General features: G+C 41.4%; 1 protein-coding gene across 1 annotated transcript in view; it reads left to right on the forward strand.

The window, feature by feature from the left end:
- SLC35D2 (solute carrier family 35 member D2) overlaps positions 1–19,218 on the forward strand; it is a 106,390-nt gene that overhangs the window by 42,096 nt on the left and 45,076 nt on the right. Inside the window, exons 6-8 of the mRNA XM_040355473.1 lie at positions 7,394–7,462; positions 11,308–11,410; positions 14,591–14,683. Of these exons, the coding sequence (XP_040211407.1) occupies positions 7,394–7,462; positions 11,308–11,410; positions 14,591–14,683 (265 nt within the window). The remainder of the gene's footprint in view (positions 1–7,393; positions 7,463–11,307; positions 11,411–14,590; positions 14,684–19,218) is intronic.

Here is a 19,218-nt window from a genome sequence, read left to right on the forward strand (position 1 = left end):
AACAGACCATCAAGGTCTAACTACTGTTTTAATTAGATGATTGGGGATGGACTCATGTTTTGCAATATCCCAGCATAGCTTTTTTTTTATCATTATAGAATCTTTATTGAAATGTTTGCTATGCATAGCACCTATATTTGACACGGTTTCTGTACCTACTGCCTTTGGTTATGTAAGTGGATTCTGCACTTTATTTGGTACTGTAATATTATTTGTTTATTATTCAATTTTCCTGGTTAAAAAAAAATAAAAAAAATACATCCTGCCAACAAGCTGATATCATGGGATGCCTGAATTACCTTCAGAAGAGGCCTTGCCCATGATTTACCAAAATTGGAGCCCTTAAAATCTGATGCAGCTGTGCATGGCAGCTTCTAACTTCTGCTTGTTCAATAAAGCTTTGACAAAACCTGGGAGCTGCACACAATGTTGCGCACTGCAGTTTTACTAAATCCCCCCAATAAAGTCTCTTCTACCAAAAAAAACCAACTGCTGACAAATTTTTGTTTTCAGGCTTTACAAATTCTCAGTGCCTGGAGGATGTTAGCTTTTGTTCCTGTGTAGCTCAACCATCAGGTGATCACTCTGATCTCCAGATGGGAGCTGCATAGTTGAGCGGATACTGACTAAATGATTGGCAAGATGAACCCTTTCACTTTCACGTTATGTGGAGCAGTGAAATTCTACAAACCAACCTGTGGCTGATAGTGGCCATAAATTTGTGTTCTTTTTTTGTGATTTTTCTGATACTTTTCCTACTCCATGTACATACCTCCAAACTTTTTAAGATTTAAGTGAGAGATACCTATTAGCAAAAGTATGGAGGCATAGGACACACCTTTGCTACACCCCCTAAAGAAAAATTTTACAAAAAAAAATATTAGTTAAACCCACAAGTGTTTTTTTACCGCTACTATTCCTTTTATACTGGTTTTTGGAATTTACAATTGCAGTAATTTAGAAATTGGATGAGAGGTTTAGCACTGGGAAACACGTTTTGAAAGATAAATAGTGGATTTAATATACAACTACGGTGGTACCTTGGATTACGAGCATAAGTCGTTCCAGAAGAATGCTTGTAATCCAAAGCACCTGTATATCAAAGCGAGTTTTCCCATAGGAGTCAATGGAAACTCAGATAATTCATTACACAGTGACTGTTATTGTATGCAGTGTTTCCAAGTGCTTTCGAGTGTCTCAGAGCGGCTCCGAGTGTCACTGATGCCCCCGCACCTCTGGCCAAATGCAGTACTGCAAACCCCATTGGCTTGAATCCTGCTTGTCTTGCGAGACATTGCTGGCAAACCGCGTCAGGTTTAAAAAAAGCTTGTATTGTAAAACGCGTTACTCGCAATCCGAGGTATTACTGTATATAGATCAGACCAAAATGAGGGACAAATTAGGAGGAAAGAGGGACAGAGGGACTTTAATATAAGGGATAGTTGGGAGCTATGCATGTACCCACAATTCCCATTAGCCATTATAAAAATATTTGCTACCAATTCTTTGAAAAAAAAAATAGGGGCAGATTGTATTAGAAAAGACATTATGGAGTCAGAACAATGGATGGCCACCTGTAAAAAAACACTAAATTCATATGCAAGATAATGGCACTGCAACCCAATCATGCAATCAGAGTCGGCAAGAGCTCTCTGTTTCCACTCGCTATGCCTGACTTGCAGTCTCCACCCCGCAACACAAAAGTTTTCCAAACAGGTAAGGATGAATAAAAATGTTCTTTTTATTTAGTATAAGGAGTACACATGTTCTAAACAGATCCAACATGGGTACTCCTTGGATGAAATTGAGAGAAATGTTATTTGTCTGCGCCTGATTGCCGACTTTAACTACATGTAAGGACTTTTGTGTTGTGGGGTGGAGACCACATGCCAGGCATAGGGAATCTACATGGAAGGACTATGGTAAATTCTTTGGTATATGGACCTCTGTTGAGAGCAAAGCAGATTGCCCTCCTAAAAAAAGTCCCCTCTTAAAGCGGTTGTAAACCGCATAAACTTTTTTTTTTTTCCCCCAAACCTGCAATGCAAAAGGCATAATAGGCTAGTATGCACCGCATACTAGCCTATTATGAAATACTTACCTCGGAACGAGGTGTGTACCACTTACCTGGTCCACGCCGAGCAGGATGTCATCTTGCTCCGGCGTGTCTTCCGGGTATCGCCGCTCCAGCGCTGTGATTGGCTGGAGCGGCGATGACGTCACTCCCGCGCGTGCGCGCGGGAGATTTAAAAGCGGCAGGGTCCGGCGGATGCCGGTCCTTCAGCCGTGGATTCCCCCCTGCGCATGCGCCGCCCGCATTGCGGGGGGAATATCTCCTAAACCGTGCAGGTTTAGGAGATATTCTCCTTACCTACAGGTAAGCCTTATTATAGGCTTACCTGTAGGTAAAAGTCCAAATAGTGGGTTTACAACCACTTTAACTGGGAGATGGATCCACCACACCTATATAATGCCAAAGCTTAACTTGATGATTATGTATACACTGCTTGCCAATGGGCATCCCAACACTGTTTTGGTTTCTTCCTCCTATTTGGAATCTTCGGGATTCCCATCTCTTTTTCTAATGCTGTTTCCCCCTTCACTTCTCAACATACAATCCTATTATCATATGTTGTGTATCTGATGATACAGGATGCTACCTGAAATGATGTGAATGGAGATTTTGCATCCTATTCAATCTCTCTCTTTTCTAAAATTTCTTCGGTGGTTCAATAATCTTTTATATTATGCACTTGAATAATGCAATATAGCAAAATGTGTATACAAAATCCTATGGATAAAAAGATTATATTTCAAAAAAGTTATTGTTGGGTAAACTGCTACACAACAAAAGGTCATGGTAATCTCTGGGCTTAAAAGTGTTAACCTGTTCCTGCTGCCCACACACACATATACTGTACACACACATATACACACACACACACGCGCACACACACACACACACACATATATATATATATATATATATATATATATATATATTGTGACAGGAAGTCAGGTAAATCTGGGGGTGTTGTCACAGACGGGAGATACATTTCTGCCTTGTTTAGAAAATTCACCAATTACTATTAGATGTCGGCTGCAGAGGTAGCCAGAAAGGTTTAAGGACAATGGATAGCTTCAGCTGTTCAGAATGAGGAAATTAAGGCCTCTATAAATTGTCCAGAGGATTACTACTCAATGCTGCATCCTGAGGCTTGTTGAGTTAAGGAGAGCAGTGAGCTAAGGAAGACTTCTGAAGGTGAAGCGGTTGTCGATATCTTTGGTGTGTGATAAGAAAATCAAAAAGACTATTGTTTTCTGCTGGAAGACCAGCAGTGTCTGCCCAGCAGTAGGCTGTGCCAGACTCCATAGGTAGGTTCCTGTGTTGTGAAGGTAGACGGCCCAAGTGGCCAGGGTTTATTTTATGTTTTATTTTGTTTATGCTGTTTTGATGCTTGCACTTGTTTCCAGCAATATGGAAGAATAAACCATAACCCTTGTTTTTCAACCACCCACGGCTGCCTCTCTGTATAATTCAGTGTGTAGTGAACCCACTCAGGAGGTCACAAACCCCCGCTACCGAGCTAACCCCTTACTATTTATATATATATATATATATATGTGTGTGTGTAGCACTACCCCCGAAGGAGCTGCTGGTTTGATTTGGGTGGCACGTTACCTCTATCTTCCCGCCGTCTAGGGTACTAGATGAAAGCTGCAATAAAGTCAATGTCCACAATGTCTTTTCTGTGCTTTTATTACCCAGCCGGGTAAAAACGATAGAAGTGGAAATAGGTGAGGGATAGAAGAAATGGAAATGGCGGATTCAGGGTTAAAGGAACACTAAAGGTTAATTTTTTATTAGATCAATTGATTGCTGTAAGCAAGAGCATTTAAATATCACTTACCTCGTTTTTCCTTTTGACCTCCAAAATACAGTAATCCAGGTTTGAAAATGCCATTTCCTGTCTCTCTTCCCAGCATCTGAGCTGTTTTGCATGGTGGAATGCAGAATGTGCTCACCCCCTCCCTATGACTACAGCCCTGCGTAAAGATGCTCTCTTATCCCTCACAGGCATGGAGGCTAAGCCTCTCCTGCGACACCAGCCTTGTGCTCGGTGTCTCCAGACAGGTTCTCCATCGATCGGCTTCCTCCCACTTTGGACGGGCAGCACAGGACCACTTGCAAATTGTAGACTCAGTCTACCTACTGAGTCTACGAGGTAGATTAATGCTCTGGACCAACGTGGTCCCGGAGCCAGGAACACTGCAACACACACACACACACACACACACAATCGTTCAGGGAAGGGATTGTTCCGAACAACCTCAAGCAAGCCATAATAAAACCCCTCCTAAAGAAACCCAACCTCGACCCTAAAGACCCAAACCAGCGCAGACCGGTAACAAGCCTGAACACCATCTCCAAGATCTTGGAGAAAGCAGTAGTACATCAGCTTCAGCCCCATCTGGACGACCACAAACTCCTAGATCCTCTACAATTAGGTTTTCGCCCAGGCCACGGCACAGAAACGGCTCTCCTCAAGATATGGGATGACGCCCTCGAAGCAGCAGATGACAGAGAATCCTGTCTCCTAGTGCTGCTGGACCTTAGTGCAACCTTCGACACAGTAGACCACAACATATTGCTCACGCGACTCAAAAGTAGCAGGAGTCTCTGACTCGGCCCTACCGTGGTTCGCATCTTTCCTAGAAAATCGCACTCAGACCGTGAAACTTGGAGGTTTTACATCAGAAACACGGACCATTACATGCGGAGTCCTGCAAGGATCACCCCTCTCACCTGTACTCTTCAACATCTACATCCGCCCGCTCCTCAAAATCATCAGCGAACAGGTGAGGACTACCGAAATACCAGATTTCACGTCTACAAGTCGTCCAGAACACGGCAGCCAGACTGGTAACAGGTAAAAAGCCGTGGGAATCAGTCTCCCCGGTCTTGAGGCCCCTCCACTGGCTGCCCGTACAGGACCGGGTGACATTCAAGACACTATGCCTCATCCACAAATGTATACAGGGTAACGCTCCCCAATACTTAAGCGAGAAAATAAAACCCTACGTCACCAAGCGCGTGCTCCGGTCAACCAACCAAAACCTTCTTCAAATTCATAAATCCTGCTACAAATCTAAGGGAGAACGTAGATTTTCGGTCCAAGGACCATGGCTCTGGAATGCTCTACCCACTACCATCCGCTTGGAGGAAAATCATCGGGCTTTTAGGAAAAAACTAAAGACCCACCTCTTCTGAAAGACCGGTACGACTCTGTATTCCAAGCGCCTTGAGGCGATTAAGTTCGCATTTGTTGCGCTATACAAGTTACTCACTCACACACACCCCGAGGGCCACACACGGGGGTGGTGGGACGACTGCCCAGGTGGAAGGCGACAAGGCGGTGACCCCTAACCAACAGCGTCTTCCCCCTAAATACCCCTCCCCAGCATGCACAGCGAGGCGATCAACCCTCCTGATTGGCTGCCTAGGAGAAGTATCCACACGACCCTGATTCTACTGCTACCACCTACTGTCTGGGGGTGTCTGAAGTCCCCAGACAGCAGCCGTGGACACACAGTACAGCCAGAGCTGGAACAGAGGCCTCAAATTTAGCCAAATTTACAGCAGCACCTGCTATGAAAGTAGCCAGATGCTACACATATAAAATGTACACGTACACATACTGTATATAATATGCAGTGACTATGTGGGAACAGCTTTTCTGCGCTCGATGTGTGCTCCTAGTACAGTGACAGCTCCCAATAATTGTTTGCGACAGGGAGCTTCCAATCATGTGACCGCTGTGACTGCTAATCACAGCCATCACATGATCAGGGAGCCTGCCTCCTCCCTGCATTCAGATCCTTTTAATGGGCTGGGGTGTGGCAGCAGGAAGGGTTAATGATTTTCTGACACACAACAGGGATAAATGTTTTTTAAATCTTGGTATTTGAAAAATATGTGACTCTGCCTTTTGCATTTCTTCAGATAATAAATAGCTGGAAAATTTACGTGCTTGTCTCTGAATGGAATTAATAGTTGTTTTGAAGAGGCCAGCCTGTAATTTATTCTGAGCTGCCCTTTAACAAAACCCAAAGTTTGTGTTGTAAGAAATCATACACTGCCTGAACCTCATGATTTCATAAAACAAAGTAACTCTATCATGACCTCTAGTTCCTATAGCAGGTATACTTTATTACCATTTTATGCATACAGTTCTATTGCCAGTAATATGGGTGGGGTGAAAAAACAGAATGTAGACACTAGGTACAGATGGGTAGGTCAGATGCTTCCCATGGCCTTTCACTTGGGGGATGCATTTGTGTTTGATAACATTCCAAAACAGCTCTAGTAGTGATGGAAATGGTTTACATTCTTTTTTTATCCACATTTCATATTGGCTTGCCAGAATAAGGGTCTGTGCCGACAGGCTTTGGTTCACTTTAGAACTGCTTCTCTCCCCATATAAGTCTATGGGAATGCAAAAGAAGCTAAAGTAGGTCAACTGCCCTAAGCTATCCATACGGGAGTTAATTATTTGAAAACTTTGATTTGTTACGCATAATCTGAGTCACCCCATGTAGGGTAACAAATAGCTTCCTTTACTTATTCATTGTTCACATATCAAACAACAGCACTAAAAACACATGACGTTCATATTTGTGCCATGTGTATACATTTAGATTGTGACAATTTTTGTTGTCCATGCAAAACTACTTTGTGATGTTAAAAGTCACACACACACACTGATGAGTCGGCCCCATAGATGCTGTGCATGTGAACCGTGTCATTTCTTTTTTTGGAACATTGTGTCATCTTCACGACCTGCCACCAAGCTGAGCTCTGTTTGCCTCTTCACAACTAACCTCCCAGCAGAGGTCTGTGCCAGTCAAGAAACGACAAGCTTCACCCAGCATGGGTCTATATTGTGAGATTCCTTTAGAAGAGCCGAGACCCTGCCCTGATATCGAGTGACAGATTGTGCTATGCAACATAATCAAAAGTAGTTCAAGAAAGAAGCCTGGTCTGGAGGGCTGAAAATAAAACCGTATATAACTTATTTCTGATTCACTGCTAAATCCCCGGATACCCACACAATGTTCCTTTCTGACAGAGCTTTTTTCAGTCACAAATTTTCTCCATTATTCTTCCCATTGTTAGTACAAGAAACCCTATAGTGTAGCTGTACTATAATACAAGCAATATAAAAAAGCAGCTATAGCTCATGATTAAGTGGAAGTGATACATTGAAGGCAAGCATGCAGACGCATTTATGTGAATCATTGTAAACTCTATTTTGTTTGTGATTGTGTTCATAACTTCCTTTTATTTGCAGTGCTGGGTGAAATTGTATTTAAACATTCTTTTTTCTTGCAGGAAAAGATACTCCCTATCTATTGCTTTAAGCGTATCAGCAATGATGATCGGAGCTGTAGTAGCAGCCAGGTATGAATTCATAATAGGCTTTTGTCTGTGCTGTTACCAAAGGCCAGGCCTTCGTTTTATGGTTTTCTGAGACTTCTTTTGTGTAAATACAGCACTTTAGAGCATAAATCATTCAGTTACTAGGGGCCAGATTCACAAAGAGATACGACGGTGTCTCTACAGATACACCGTCGTATCTCTGACTTACACTGGTCCTATCTATGCGCCTGATTCATAGAATCAGTTACGCATAGATAGGGCTTAGATCCGACAGTGTTACAATGTGTTACACTGTCGGATCTTATTTTCGATTTAAAAATGGCGCCGGGGGCGTTCCCGCTGATTTACCTTGAATAATATGTAAATCAGCGAGATACGCAAATTCACGAACGTACGCGGACCCGACGCAGTCTTCTTACGACGTTTCCGTAGCGGCTTTCCCGTCGTATACTTACCCCTGCTTTTATCAGGCGCAGCCAATGTTAAGTATAGCCGGCGTTCCCGCGTCGAATTTGAATTTTCTAACGTCGTTTGCGTACGCCGATTTACAAACACGCGCGTCGCAAGTCACGCTCACGTCGAAACCACTGACGTCCTAGTGACGTCAGTGGGAGCAATGCACGCCGGGAAATTCCCCGGACGGCGCATGCGCATTTCAATCGGCGCGGGAACGCGCCTGATTTAAATAGTACACTCCCCCTAGCTGCGGAATTTGAATTCCGCCGGGGGATTTAGGATCCGCCGCCGCAAGTTTGGAGGTAAGTGGTTTGTGAATTAGCCACTTGCCTCTCAAACTTGCGGGAGCGGATCTTAAATCACGTAGATCGAGCGGATCTATAGATCCGCTGATCTACGTGAATCTGGCCCTATTTTACTAACTGATTTATCTTTATACAGATTTTCATTTTGTGCTACTTTTTGCTTTCCCGTGCTTATTTTCCATTAAAAAAATGTTATTTCCTCTTTCTTCTGCTTAAATGTGCAGTTTTATATTTTGTGATTGCAGGTTACTAAAACTTCAGTCAGGAGCAATCCATTGGCTGAACAAACTTCAGTTCTTTTGAAGACTTGATTCATTTTTTAGTAGAAAGGTTTTTTTTTTAGTTGTTTTCACTTTGGATATAAAAGGGTTATAACTGCTGTAAGATTTTTTATTTATTTTTTGCCATCTGTGTTCCTTTTTTGGAGATTTACCTTCACTTCCTGATTTACCTTCCCACAGCCAAATAGGTAGTGAGTGGAAATCCCTCCAAATTAAGGCAATCCCTTGGGGCCCCCCCAGGTCACCAGAACTAGCTTCCCAATTGGAAGATTTCCTGTGTATTTGTTTTCCGGGGACATCCCAAAATGTTGTACTTTCTTTACTTTCACTTTCAATGATAATGCTGAAACTGACAAATGGAGAGGGTGAATATTCTTAACGGGGGCACAGACAGCAATAACAACGGACAGAGGCTCTAATCTAAGGTGACCAGATTTTTAAAATGAAATCCGGGGACATATTTTTTTTTTCTAGTAATGACGGCAATCAGCGACTCTCTGCCCATAGCCGTAGCCGCCCGCCTCACAGCCTGTCAAGTCTTACTCCCCCGGCTACTACTGGGTGGGGTGCGGAGGAAGATCACTCCACCAGGGAAGTCAAGGAGATAAGCAGGCAGGCAGCAGGCTGGGACTTGAGCCAAGACAGAAGAACATGCGAGCAGAGCTGAATGCGCATGCACCCGAATCTGAAGAAATATTCCCTCTGCTCCGTCCAGCACATGATCATCAGAAAGGGGCACAGGAAAGGGAAAAAATACCCCCCCCCAAGCTAGTAGGAGCGGCAGAGCGGGGTTGCGTAATTTAGAATTATAATTTTTTTAAAATTCTGCACTGACTGTCTTTGAAATTGCCCCAGCCCCTGTTCAAATCCAATCTAGGAACAAAACTGGGGACAGACTTGGTCTGGGGACAGTGTCCTCAATCTGGGGACTGTCCCCTGAAACCGGGGATGTCTGGTCACCCTACTCTAATCCCTCTTGTGCATTGTTTAAAATGAACCTGTGTTCTTTAAATATTCTAATATGGACCCACACATATGCAGCAAAGCCCTTAAATCTGCCGCATGAATGGTTATGTACCTTGTAGAGAAACCAAGAACCCTAATTAGATGATGCCCTGTTATTCACATTTTTGCTGAATACTGTGTTAAAGAGCCCACCTCATTATTGCTTAGTAAGACCACCTATCATAGATCATTGGAGAGACCAGGGAGATATGTGTTGGTGGCCCTCTCAACCACAGGAGGTGGTTGAAATTCGTATAGTAATGTACCTCAAATTGTTGTTCTGGACCTTCGATGGGGTTACTTAAAGGGGTTGTAAAGGTTATTTTTTTTTTTTTTTAAATAGGTTCCTTCAAGCTAGTGCATTGTTGGTTCACTTACCTTTTCCTTCAATTTCCCTTCTAAATGTTTTTTTTTTCTGCCTGAATTTCACACTTCCTGTTCCTCCTCAGTAAACTTGCCCCCATCATCCGAGCCGTTCTGGATGGGGGTTAGTCAGCCAGAACAGCTTACTGAGGAGGAACAGGAAGTGAGAAATTCAGACAAAGAAAAAAAACGTTTTGAAGGTAAATCGAAGGAAAAGGTAAGCAAACCAACAATGCACTAGCTTAAAGAAACCTATTTAGAAAATAAAAAATTAACCTTTACAACCCCTTTGGCCTCGTACACACGATAGGATAGCCAGAGGACAACGGTCTGAAGTATTAGGTTAACCGATAAAGATGACTGATGGTCCGTCACGCCTACACACCATAGGTTAAATAACCGATAGTGTCAGAACGCGGTGACGTAAAACACAATGACGTGCTGAAAAAAACGAAGTTTAATGCTTCCAAGCATGCGTCGACTTGATTCTGAGCATGCACAGGTTTTTAACCGATGCTTTTGCATACCAATGATCGGTTAGGCGGTTAAATTTTAAAGCAAGTTCCTATTTTTTTAACCAAAGGTTAAATAACCTATGGGGCCCACACACGATCGGTTTTGACCGATGAAAACGGTCCTTCAGACCTGGCTATCCTATCGTGTGTATGAGGCCTTAAAGTCAAATACACTGTTCACTATGCAAGTTAAGTTGCACTCTGCAAAGGAATTTTCCCCAGTGAATGCGGTGAGGCTTCACTTTGCAAAGAATACACAATCACATGCAAGAAAAAAAAAAACTTCACCACATTCACTAAGCTCTGAGAATATTAGAGTGCAACTTCCCTTGCAAAGTGAACAGTTTGCCTTTAGTAAGTCAACCAATATTACTTTGTGATCATTCATGAGTTACCTGTTTATCAGCAGTATTCTCTTTTCTACATCCCTTTAAAGTGCAGAATTTATAAAGCTTATCTAAGCTTCTGGAAGCAGGAGGCAGCAAGCTGAAATTACACACTACTGAGCTCAATGAGGTGAGCTCTGACAGCTGATTGGATGAAAGGGACACACCCCTCCTACACACAGAAACAGAGCTGAGGCTGTCAATCAGCTGGAGATCCTTCCCATGTCACTATTTTTTTCTTGGTGTCAGGAAAAATTTGTCAGAAATTACTCCTGCTGATAGCAGAGGAACGAAGCAGCAGACAGAAATTACACGTAGTGCTCTTAATTACTCCTAAATGCACACTATAGAGGGATATGCTTTGTTCACATTTCATGTCTGGGGTTTCAACCACTTTACGAACTTGTTCTGCATGTGTGTAACAGATTCAAAGTTTTAAGATTTTTTTTTTTTATGCCTTGTTTAAATTAGACTAGTAATGTCATGTATGTATTTCTGCTATGCATTAAATACTTACTATCGAAAATGGTCAGCATGTTAATGTGTTTTTTTCAGTTTTGATCTTTCTTTTAATTTGGAAGGATACTGCATTGTGTTGTTGAATGACTTGTTCACAGCTTCATATGGGGTTTATACCAAAGAAAAAATTGACCCTAAGGTAATTATTTCAATTAAAGTATATACTGATTATATCATACTAATATATAATATAATTAAAACCTAAGAACAATTCTAAATGATTTATACCACTCTCTAGTGGCAATATGTAGCATACATGTAGAATTTAATTGGAGAACATTTGTAGTGTTTTCTGAATTTCAGATCATCAACTAAGTGTTCTCCATCCAGTTTTTATATGATTTTAGGCTGAAAAAGATATATCCCTCAATTTAATTTAAAAGTCAAACACCTTACATCCTCAGAAACCCTAGAGCAGGGAGCCTCAAAATACGGCCCTCCAGCTGTTGTAGAACTACACATCCCATAAGGCATTGTAACATACTGACATTCACAGACATGACTAGGCATGATGGGAATTGTAGTTCCTGAACAACTGGAGGGCCGTAGTTTGAAGACCCATGCCCTAGAGCATGGGTGCTCAACCTGTGGCTCTCCAGCTGTTTCAAAACTACAATTCCCATAATGCCTCAGCCTTTGGGAGACATGCTTGTACCTGTCAGCGGCTTGCAATGCCTCATGGGAATTGTAGTTCCGCAACAGCTGGAGAGCCACAGGTTGAGCACCCATGCCCTAGAGGATATAAATTCAAGCAAAAGAAAAAAAAAAGGTATTTTAAGCATGACAAGTTTAATAGAGAAAAAATCCTTAATGACGCCTGTATGATAATCTAATAAAACTGTGGATCAATGTGCTCTGTATTTTTTAGAAATGTAGCTAACCCTTTATAGTCTGTTTTTCCAACATAATATTTAACTTTTTTTTTGAGGGTATGTCTTTAATGTTCAATCCCGCAGCAACATAGTCCTACTTTTTTTTCAGCTGCCGTGCCACTCTGAGGACTGAGGAAATACCTTATACTCCTGTGTATGGAGTAGTAGCTACTTCCCTTTCTCTCATGTGACAGCACTGGTTCTTGAGGATTGGCCCCGGCCTAATCACACGGGGGCTCAATTAAAGTCCCTAGCCTTGTGAAAGCTCTTACTAGAGTAACTCATAGCTTATACAGGGCAGATGAATGAAGAGGGAACAAAGTAAAGATGAGTATATACTGCTGGGGAGGGGCAAGGGGCATTCGAGAAGAATTCCAAGCATGGATATTTTATACATAGTTACATTGCCAGCTTGGGCCAATAAAACTATGTGTATACCATACCTGGCCGATACCCCTGGAAGCAAGTGGAGATCACTGGCGTAGTGGTGTCAACTTCAGTAATTTCCAACTTCCAGGGAGATCAGCCAGGTATTGAATTTGCATAGTTACATTGAAACAAGCTGGACCTAGGTAACTACAGTGCATCCGGAAAGTATCCACAGCACTTCACTTTTTTCACATTTTGTTATGTTACAGCCTTATTCCAAAATGTATTAAATTCATTATTTTCCTCAAAATTCTACAAACAATACCCTATAATGACAACGTTAAAGAAGTTTGTTTGGACCTTTTAAGCTCCATCAGGTTGGATGGGGAGCGTCGGTGCACAGATATTTTCATATCTCTCCAGAGATGATCAATCAATTTTAAGTCTTGACCTTAGCAACTCCTTTGTTATCGTGGCTGTGTGCTTAGGTTCGTTGTCCTGTTGGAAGATGAACCTTTACCCTAGTCTGAGGTCCAGAGCGCTCTGGAGCAGGTTTTCATCAAGGACGTCTCTGTACATTGCTGCATTCATCTTTCCCTTGATCCCGACTAGGCTCCCAGTTCCTGCTGCTGAAAAAAATCCCCACAGCATGATGCTGCCACCACCATGCTTCACTGCCAGGTGATGAGCGGTGCCTGGTTTCCTCCAGACATGACACTTGCCATTCAGGCCAAAGAGTTCAATCTTTGTTTCATCAGATTATTTTGGCAAACTCTAGGTGGGCTGTCATGTGCCTTTTACTAAGAAATGGCTTCCGTCTGGCTGGTCACTTTGCCATACAGGCATGATTGGGGGACTGCTGCAGAGATGGTTGTTCTTCTGCAAGGTTCTCCTCGCTCCACAGAGAAACGCTGGAGCTCTGTCTGAGTGACCATCGGGTTCTTGGTCACCTTCCTGACTAAGGCCCTTCTCCACGATCGCTCAGTTTGGCCGGGCAGCCCGCTCTGGGAAGAGTCCTGGTGGTTCCAAACTTCTTCCATATACAGATGATGGAGGCCACTGTGCTGATTGGGACCTTCAATGCTGCAGACATTTTTCTGTACCTTTCCCTAGATCTGTGCCTCGATACAATCCTGTCTCGGAGGTCTACAGACAATTCCTTGGACTTCATGGCTTGGTTTGTGCTCTGACATGCACTTGTAACTGTGGACCTTAAATAGACAGGTGTGTGCCTTTCCAGATCATGTCCAGTCAACTGAATTTACCACAGGTGGACTCCAATCAAGTTGTAGAAACATCTCAATGATGACCAGTGGAAACAGGATGCACCTGAGCTTAATTTTGATTGTCATAGCAATGTACATATTTTTTTTTATTTTATTTTTTTAATAGATTTGCAAAGTTTTCAAACAAACTTCTTTCATGTTATCATTATGGGGTATTGTTTGTAGCATTTTCAGGAAAATAATGAATTTAATCCATTTTGCTGTAACACAACAAAATGTGGAAAAACAGCAGCTCTGTGAATACTTTCCAGATGCACTGTGTGTAAAATATCCATACCTGTAATTCTCTAAAGAAAATCTGCTGCTTTGCCCTGCTTTAATACTTTTTCTAGATTTGAAGCAAGAGAATCGGGATCACAGAAAGGCAACTAGCAATCTGTTTTCAATCATGTCTTTAATAGTGGCCATATATATATAGTACATTGATTATATCCCCTCTTCTCAAATATTTGTAACAGAAGACTGGAAATTGTTATTTAATTATACTTTTTTTCCCACTAGATATAGTTTAAAAGTGAACGTCCAACCAACACTAATGCTTTGGATATAGTGAGAAAAGTTTGGAATGACTGTCAGTGTTTAATTTCTGTCTGTGTTGCCATTGACGAGATTTCCCTTCGCTCCCTGTGTGGTCACCATTACAGGAAGTGAAAGGGATCTTCCTTCCATTAACACAGACCGCAGTAAAACATATGACAGATATTATAACTCTATCCAATTGAAAGTCTAAAAATGTCATTTGACTTTTCAGTTCTAATAACCTCCTTTTTTTTTGTGTGTGTAATGTTACAGGAATTAGGAAAATACGGAGTAATTTTTTACAATGCCAGTTTCATGATTTTGCCAACATTTATTCTCACTGTATGGAGTGGAGAATTCGACAAAGTAAGTTGTGGCCTTGTGAATATGCAGGCTTATTTTTACACTCTATGCTATGATGATGAATGCTGATTCTCTTGCATGTGCCTAACGTGTCTGTAAATTCTAACAATGAACATCTTTTATTTGCTACCTTTTTGGTCAGTTAAATAAACTATTAAAAGCTTTTTGGTTTATCTGTTCAATAAGTGCAATAATATACTGTCAGAAATTCGGAAACTGTCCTGTACGCACTTTCTGTGTTATCCCAAGGAGTCTAATTGGCCCTAATTGGCACTGAATCTTGGGAGGCATGACGCTTAGCTCCCATCAGACAGTGGGGGGCAAGGGGAAGACGGGAAACATGTCTACTCCCGTGGGAGAAAAAGACTGGATGTCAGAACTAAAAGATAAATAACAAGTTATTTACAAAGAAAAAAAAATATTTGGGTGCGAATTGATTTATCTATGCTGTTAACTAAATGCAATAAGACATACTTTTAAATTTGGGTGTAACTCGCTTTAAGTAGTTTAGCAAAAAAACTTGCACGGCAAAAAATTTGGCTTGTTCAAACTATCCACAAGTTAAAGCTGAACTCCAAAGCGATATATATATATATACATACATACATACATCTGGGGACTCTTAGGTTATCGCAAACTGTGTCACTTATACACACTCGGCTTATAAAACATTTTCTAAACCTTTATTAAAAACATCACTTATAAAATATAACGTAAAAAAGAAAATAAATGGGGGGGGGGGGGCATGATAAAATCTAAATTGATAATAAATTTAGTTGTCAAAGAGGACAGGTCTCTCAAAAGAGGAAAGAGGGGATGAAAGGGCTGGTAATAAAAAAACATATAGACCCAGATTCTCAAAGGACTTACGACGGCGTAGCGCCATGTACGCCGTCGTAAGTCCGAATGAGAGCCGTCGTATCTATGCGGCTGATTCTTAGAATCAGTTACGCATAAATTCGGCTAAGATACGAGCGGCGTAAGTCTCTTACACTGTCGTATCTTAGGGTGCATATTTACGCTGGCCGCTAGTTGGCGCTTCCGTATATTTCCGCGTCTAATATGCTAATTAGCTAGATACGCCGATTCACGAACGTACGCGCACCCGGCGTATCAAGATACGTCGTTTACGTAAGACATACGCCGGCATAAAGTTACCCCTCATAAAGCCATGTTAGGTATGGACGTCGGAAACATACGAACAGCGTCGGATTTTATGTCGTTTGCGTTAATCGTCTGTGAATGGGGCTGGACGTAAGTTACGTTCACGTCATCTAGGCATTGAGCGGGCGTAATTAAATTACAAAATTCGACGTGATAGTGAGCATGCGCGCGCATGCGCCGTTCTAAAAAAGCGTCATTTACGTGGGTCATACTTTGTGAATACAGCACTTGCCTCTCTAAGTTGCGGCGGCGTAGCTTAGCGTAACTACGATACGCTACGCCCGCTTATATTTACGCCTATCTACGTGAATCTGGGCCATATTATTTTATCATCTGGTATTGGCATGAGACCTCAAATAAAACATTGAAAAAAGGAAAGGTATATAAAAATGGGTCTATGTATTCTATACCTTCAACAGATAAACCAGGGTATGGTGCATAGAATTTAGTAATTTGATATAAAACAATTGAGGTCTATGTCAATATTTAACTCTTCTGGCTGAACAGAATTCAGTATAAAGATCCATTTGGTTTCATTTTGGGAGACTTATCTTTTTATTGTCTCCACGCCAGTGTCCTTTTACTAAATCTATACCATAGAAAGCCTTAAGTCTTTGTTATGGGCTTCTCTAAAATGTCTTGATTGACTGTGCTTGGTGAAACCTTTTTTGATATTCTTCATGTGCTCCCTAATTCTCACATATAGGGGTCTTGTAGTCCACACATATTGTTATTGGCATGGGCATTCAACCACATAAGTGACATGGGTACTTGTACATGTTATGAGTTCTTTTATCTTGTATTTTCCGTACCCGTTGCAGCGGAATGATTCTCTTTTCTTATTTTTTACTCTTGCTACATGGTAGGCATTTCTGGCATCTAAAGAAACAGACTAATATTTCTTGGTGGGTCAAGGCAATATCTTCCATTTAATTTCTCAGCGTGGGTGTCAGCCTATAAATTAAGTTGTGTCTTTGTGGAAGTAATTTCTTTAATGTTCTGTCGGACTTCATAATGGGCTGGTATTTTCTCACTATGCCCTCTATTTTTTTACATTGTCAGTTGAAACCAGTAAGGATGGCAAATTCAGTGTTCTTGGATTCCTTTCCTTGTTTCTCTTTTAAAAGTTATTCCCTATTTATATTTAACATTTTCTTATTTAGTCCTTCCAATTCCCTTCTTTTGTAACCTTTTTATCTGTAACCGTCTTGATTGGGACTTCTGATTGTTCTTCAAAAACCTTTTTCATTGCTGCAATTCCTCTGAATCCTCATGAGTTGTTTTTTAGGGAAACTTACTAACCACTTTGGGTGGCAGCTCCTGGTAGGGATATACCTATTGCGATCAGTCTGAAGAAAGTCCTTGTGCCCAGTCTGCTCCTGTATTTTTATATTTGTAAATCTAGATAGTCAATGCTATATTGTCTCCAACTTCCTGAAAAGGAGATCCCATACTGATTGGAAATAATCTCTCCAAAGATGTCTCAGTACCCCTCCAGAACATGACAATATCGTCAATATAACATCTATAAAAAATGAGGTTTGGTCTCTCTCCACTGTAAATTTGTTCCTCTTCCCATTTATGCATACATAACTTAGCCACGCTTGGGGCATACTTTGCTCCCATTGCGACTCCTTTTGTTTGGACATAGTGTACCTGAATAAGTTACTGTTCATAGCCATTTCCAAATATTCTACTAGAAATCCTATCTGTTCTTGTTTTAAATCTGTAAATTTATGTAGTGCCCATTCTGCAGTTTTCAGGCCATCCTTCTGCACTATATTCATATATAATGAATTCACATCGACGGTGACCAAAAAAATCTTCATCTGTTATCTTAATTAATATCCTTAATTTCTGAGATGAGTTGTTTGCCTTTTTGATATTCAACTTTCTAACAAATTTCTGTAGGTCGATATAGACCTCAAGCATATCTAGGTTTTCGTCTGGGGCATATTTGAGTCCCAGGTCTAAAATTAAAATTTCCTTCTGACTAAATCACACTGCTCACATAAAAAATTCCTGCTCCTAGTATTCTCCTTCTTTTTCCCATCCATGGTGTCTGGGTGGTATTTCCGTTCCATTCCTCCAGTTGTCTCCCTGTTGTTAACTTTTGGTGTTTGGTAATGGGGTCTCTGGGTGGCCAGGTTTTTTGCCATCCTTGGTTTCTTCGTAGGACCTGGGTGACACCACGATTCCACCACTTTGCCGACACCTCTAGTGCCACAGGACACAAGGCCATTCATGTACAGAGACACTGTATACAGGTGTCATTTTACTTTCATCTTGCTGGAGATGATCCTGCATTCTTTATTTGATAATCTGGGCCAGTTGTGGTGTTTTGGCCCTGCAATTCAGAAGTTTAAGTGCACCAATGAGAGTGGCTAGCTGAAGATACAAAGCCTCATCTTTCTTCAAAGGGACTAAAGCTACTAGTGCCAGTTGATCTGGGAAGTTAAAACATTAAATAGGGAATTGAATGCAGTGTTTGTCATTGGGCATGTGGTGTCAGGAGACACAAAAGAGAGGTCTGACATGATTATGATTTTAAAAAGAGTGAACACAGTTGATATTAAATGGCTTCAGCCAAACACTAACCATGAGTGAAGGAAAAGTTTTTGTGCTATTACTCATATACTTTCATAAAAATTTCCATAAATCCTAAATTCTGCTAAGTATGAATCTTTTTCTCTCTCTCTCTCACTCTCTCTTTCTTTCTTTCTTTCTTTCTTTCTTTCTTTCTTTCTTTCTTTCTTTCTCTCTCGCGCCATTGCTAGTAAAAAAATAATAATAGAATATAACGGCCTAATCTGAGAATTTTTTTATTATAGAAAAAAGTAAGATATCGTGTGTGTTTTTTTTCAAAATTGTGGCTCTTTTGTTTATAGCGCAAAAAGAAAAACTACAGAGGTGATCAAATACCACCAAAAGAAAGCTCTTTTTGTGGGAAAAAAATAACTTTTTGTTTGGGTACAGCGTTGCACGACTACGCAATTGTCAGGTAAAGCAACGCAGTGCCGTATCACAAAAAATGGCCTGGTCATTGAGCAGTCAAATCTTCCAGGGCTGAGGTGGTTACATTTTTATATATATATTGCCCCTGGAAGATGCAATCTTGTTGCGAAACGGCATAGGGCGGAACGGAACGGCGCAGAGACCTCACTCCCCACTTCACCTACTAACAGGAACAGGTTTACCTTCAGGCGACCGGCCGGCACTGCATGTTTAACCACTTAAGCCCCGGACCATATTGCTGCCTAAAGACCCAAGGTGTTTTTACAGTTTGGGACTGCGTCGCTTTAACAGACAATTGCGCGGTAGTGCGACGTGGCTCCCAAACAAAATTGGCATCCTTTTTTCCCCACAAATAGAGC

The sequence above is a fragment of the Rana temporaria genome, chromosome 1 (assembly GCF_905171775.1).
Source record: "Rana temporaria chromosome 1, aRanTem1.1, whole genome shotgun sequence".
NCBI lineage: Eukaryota > Metazoa > Chordata > Amphibia > Anura > Ranidae > Rana > Rana temporaria.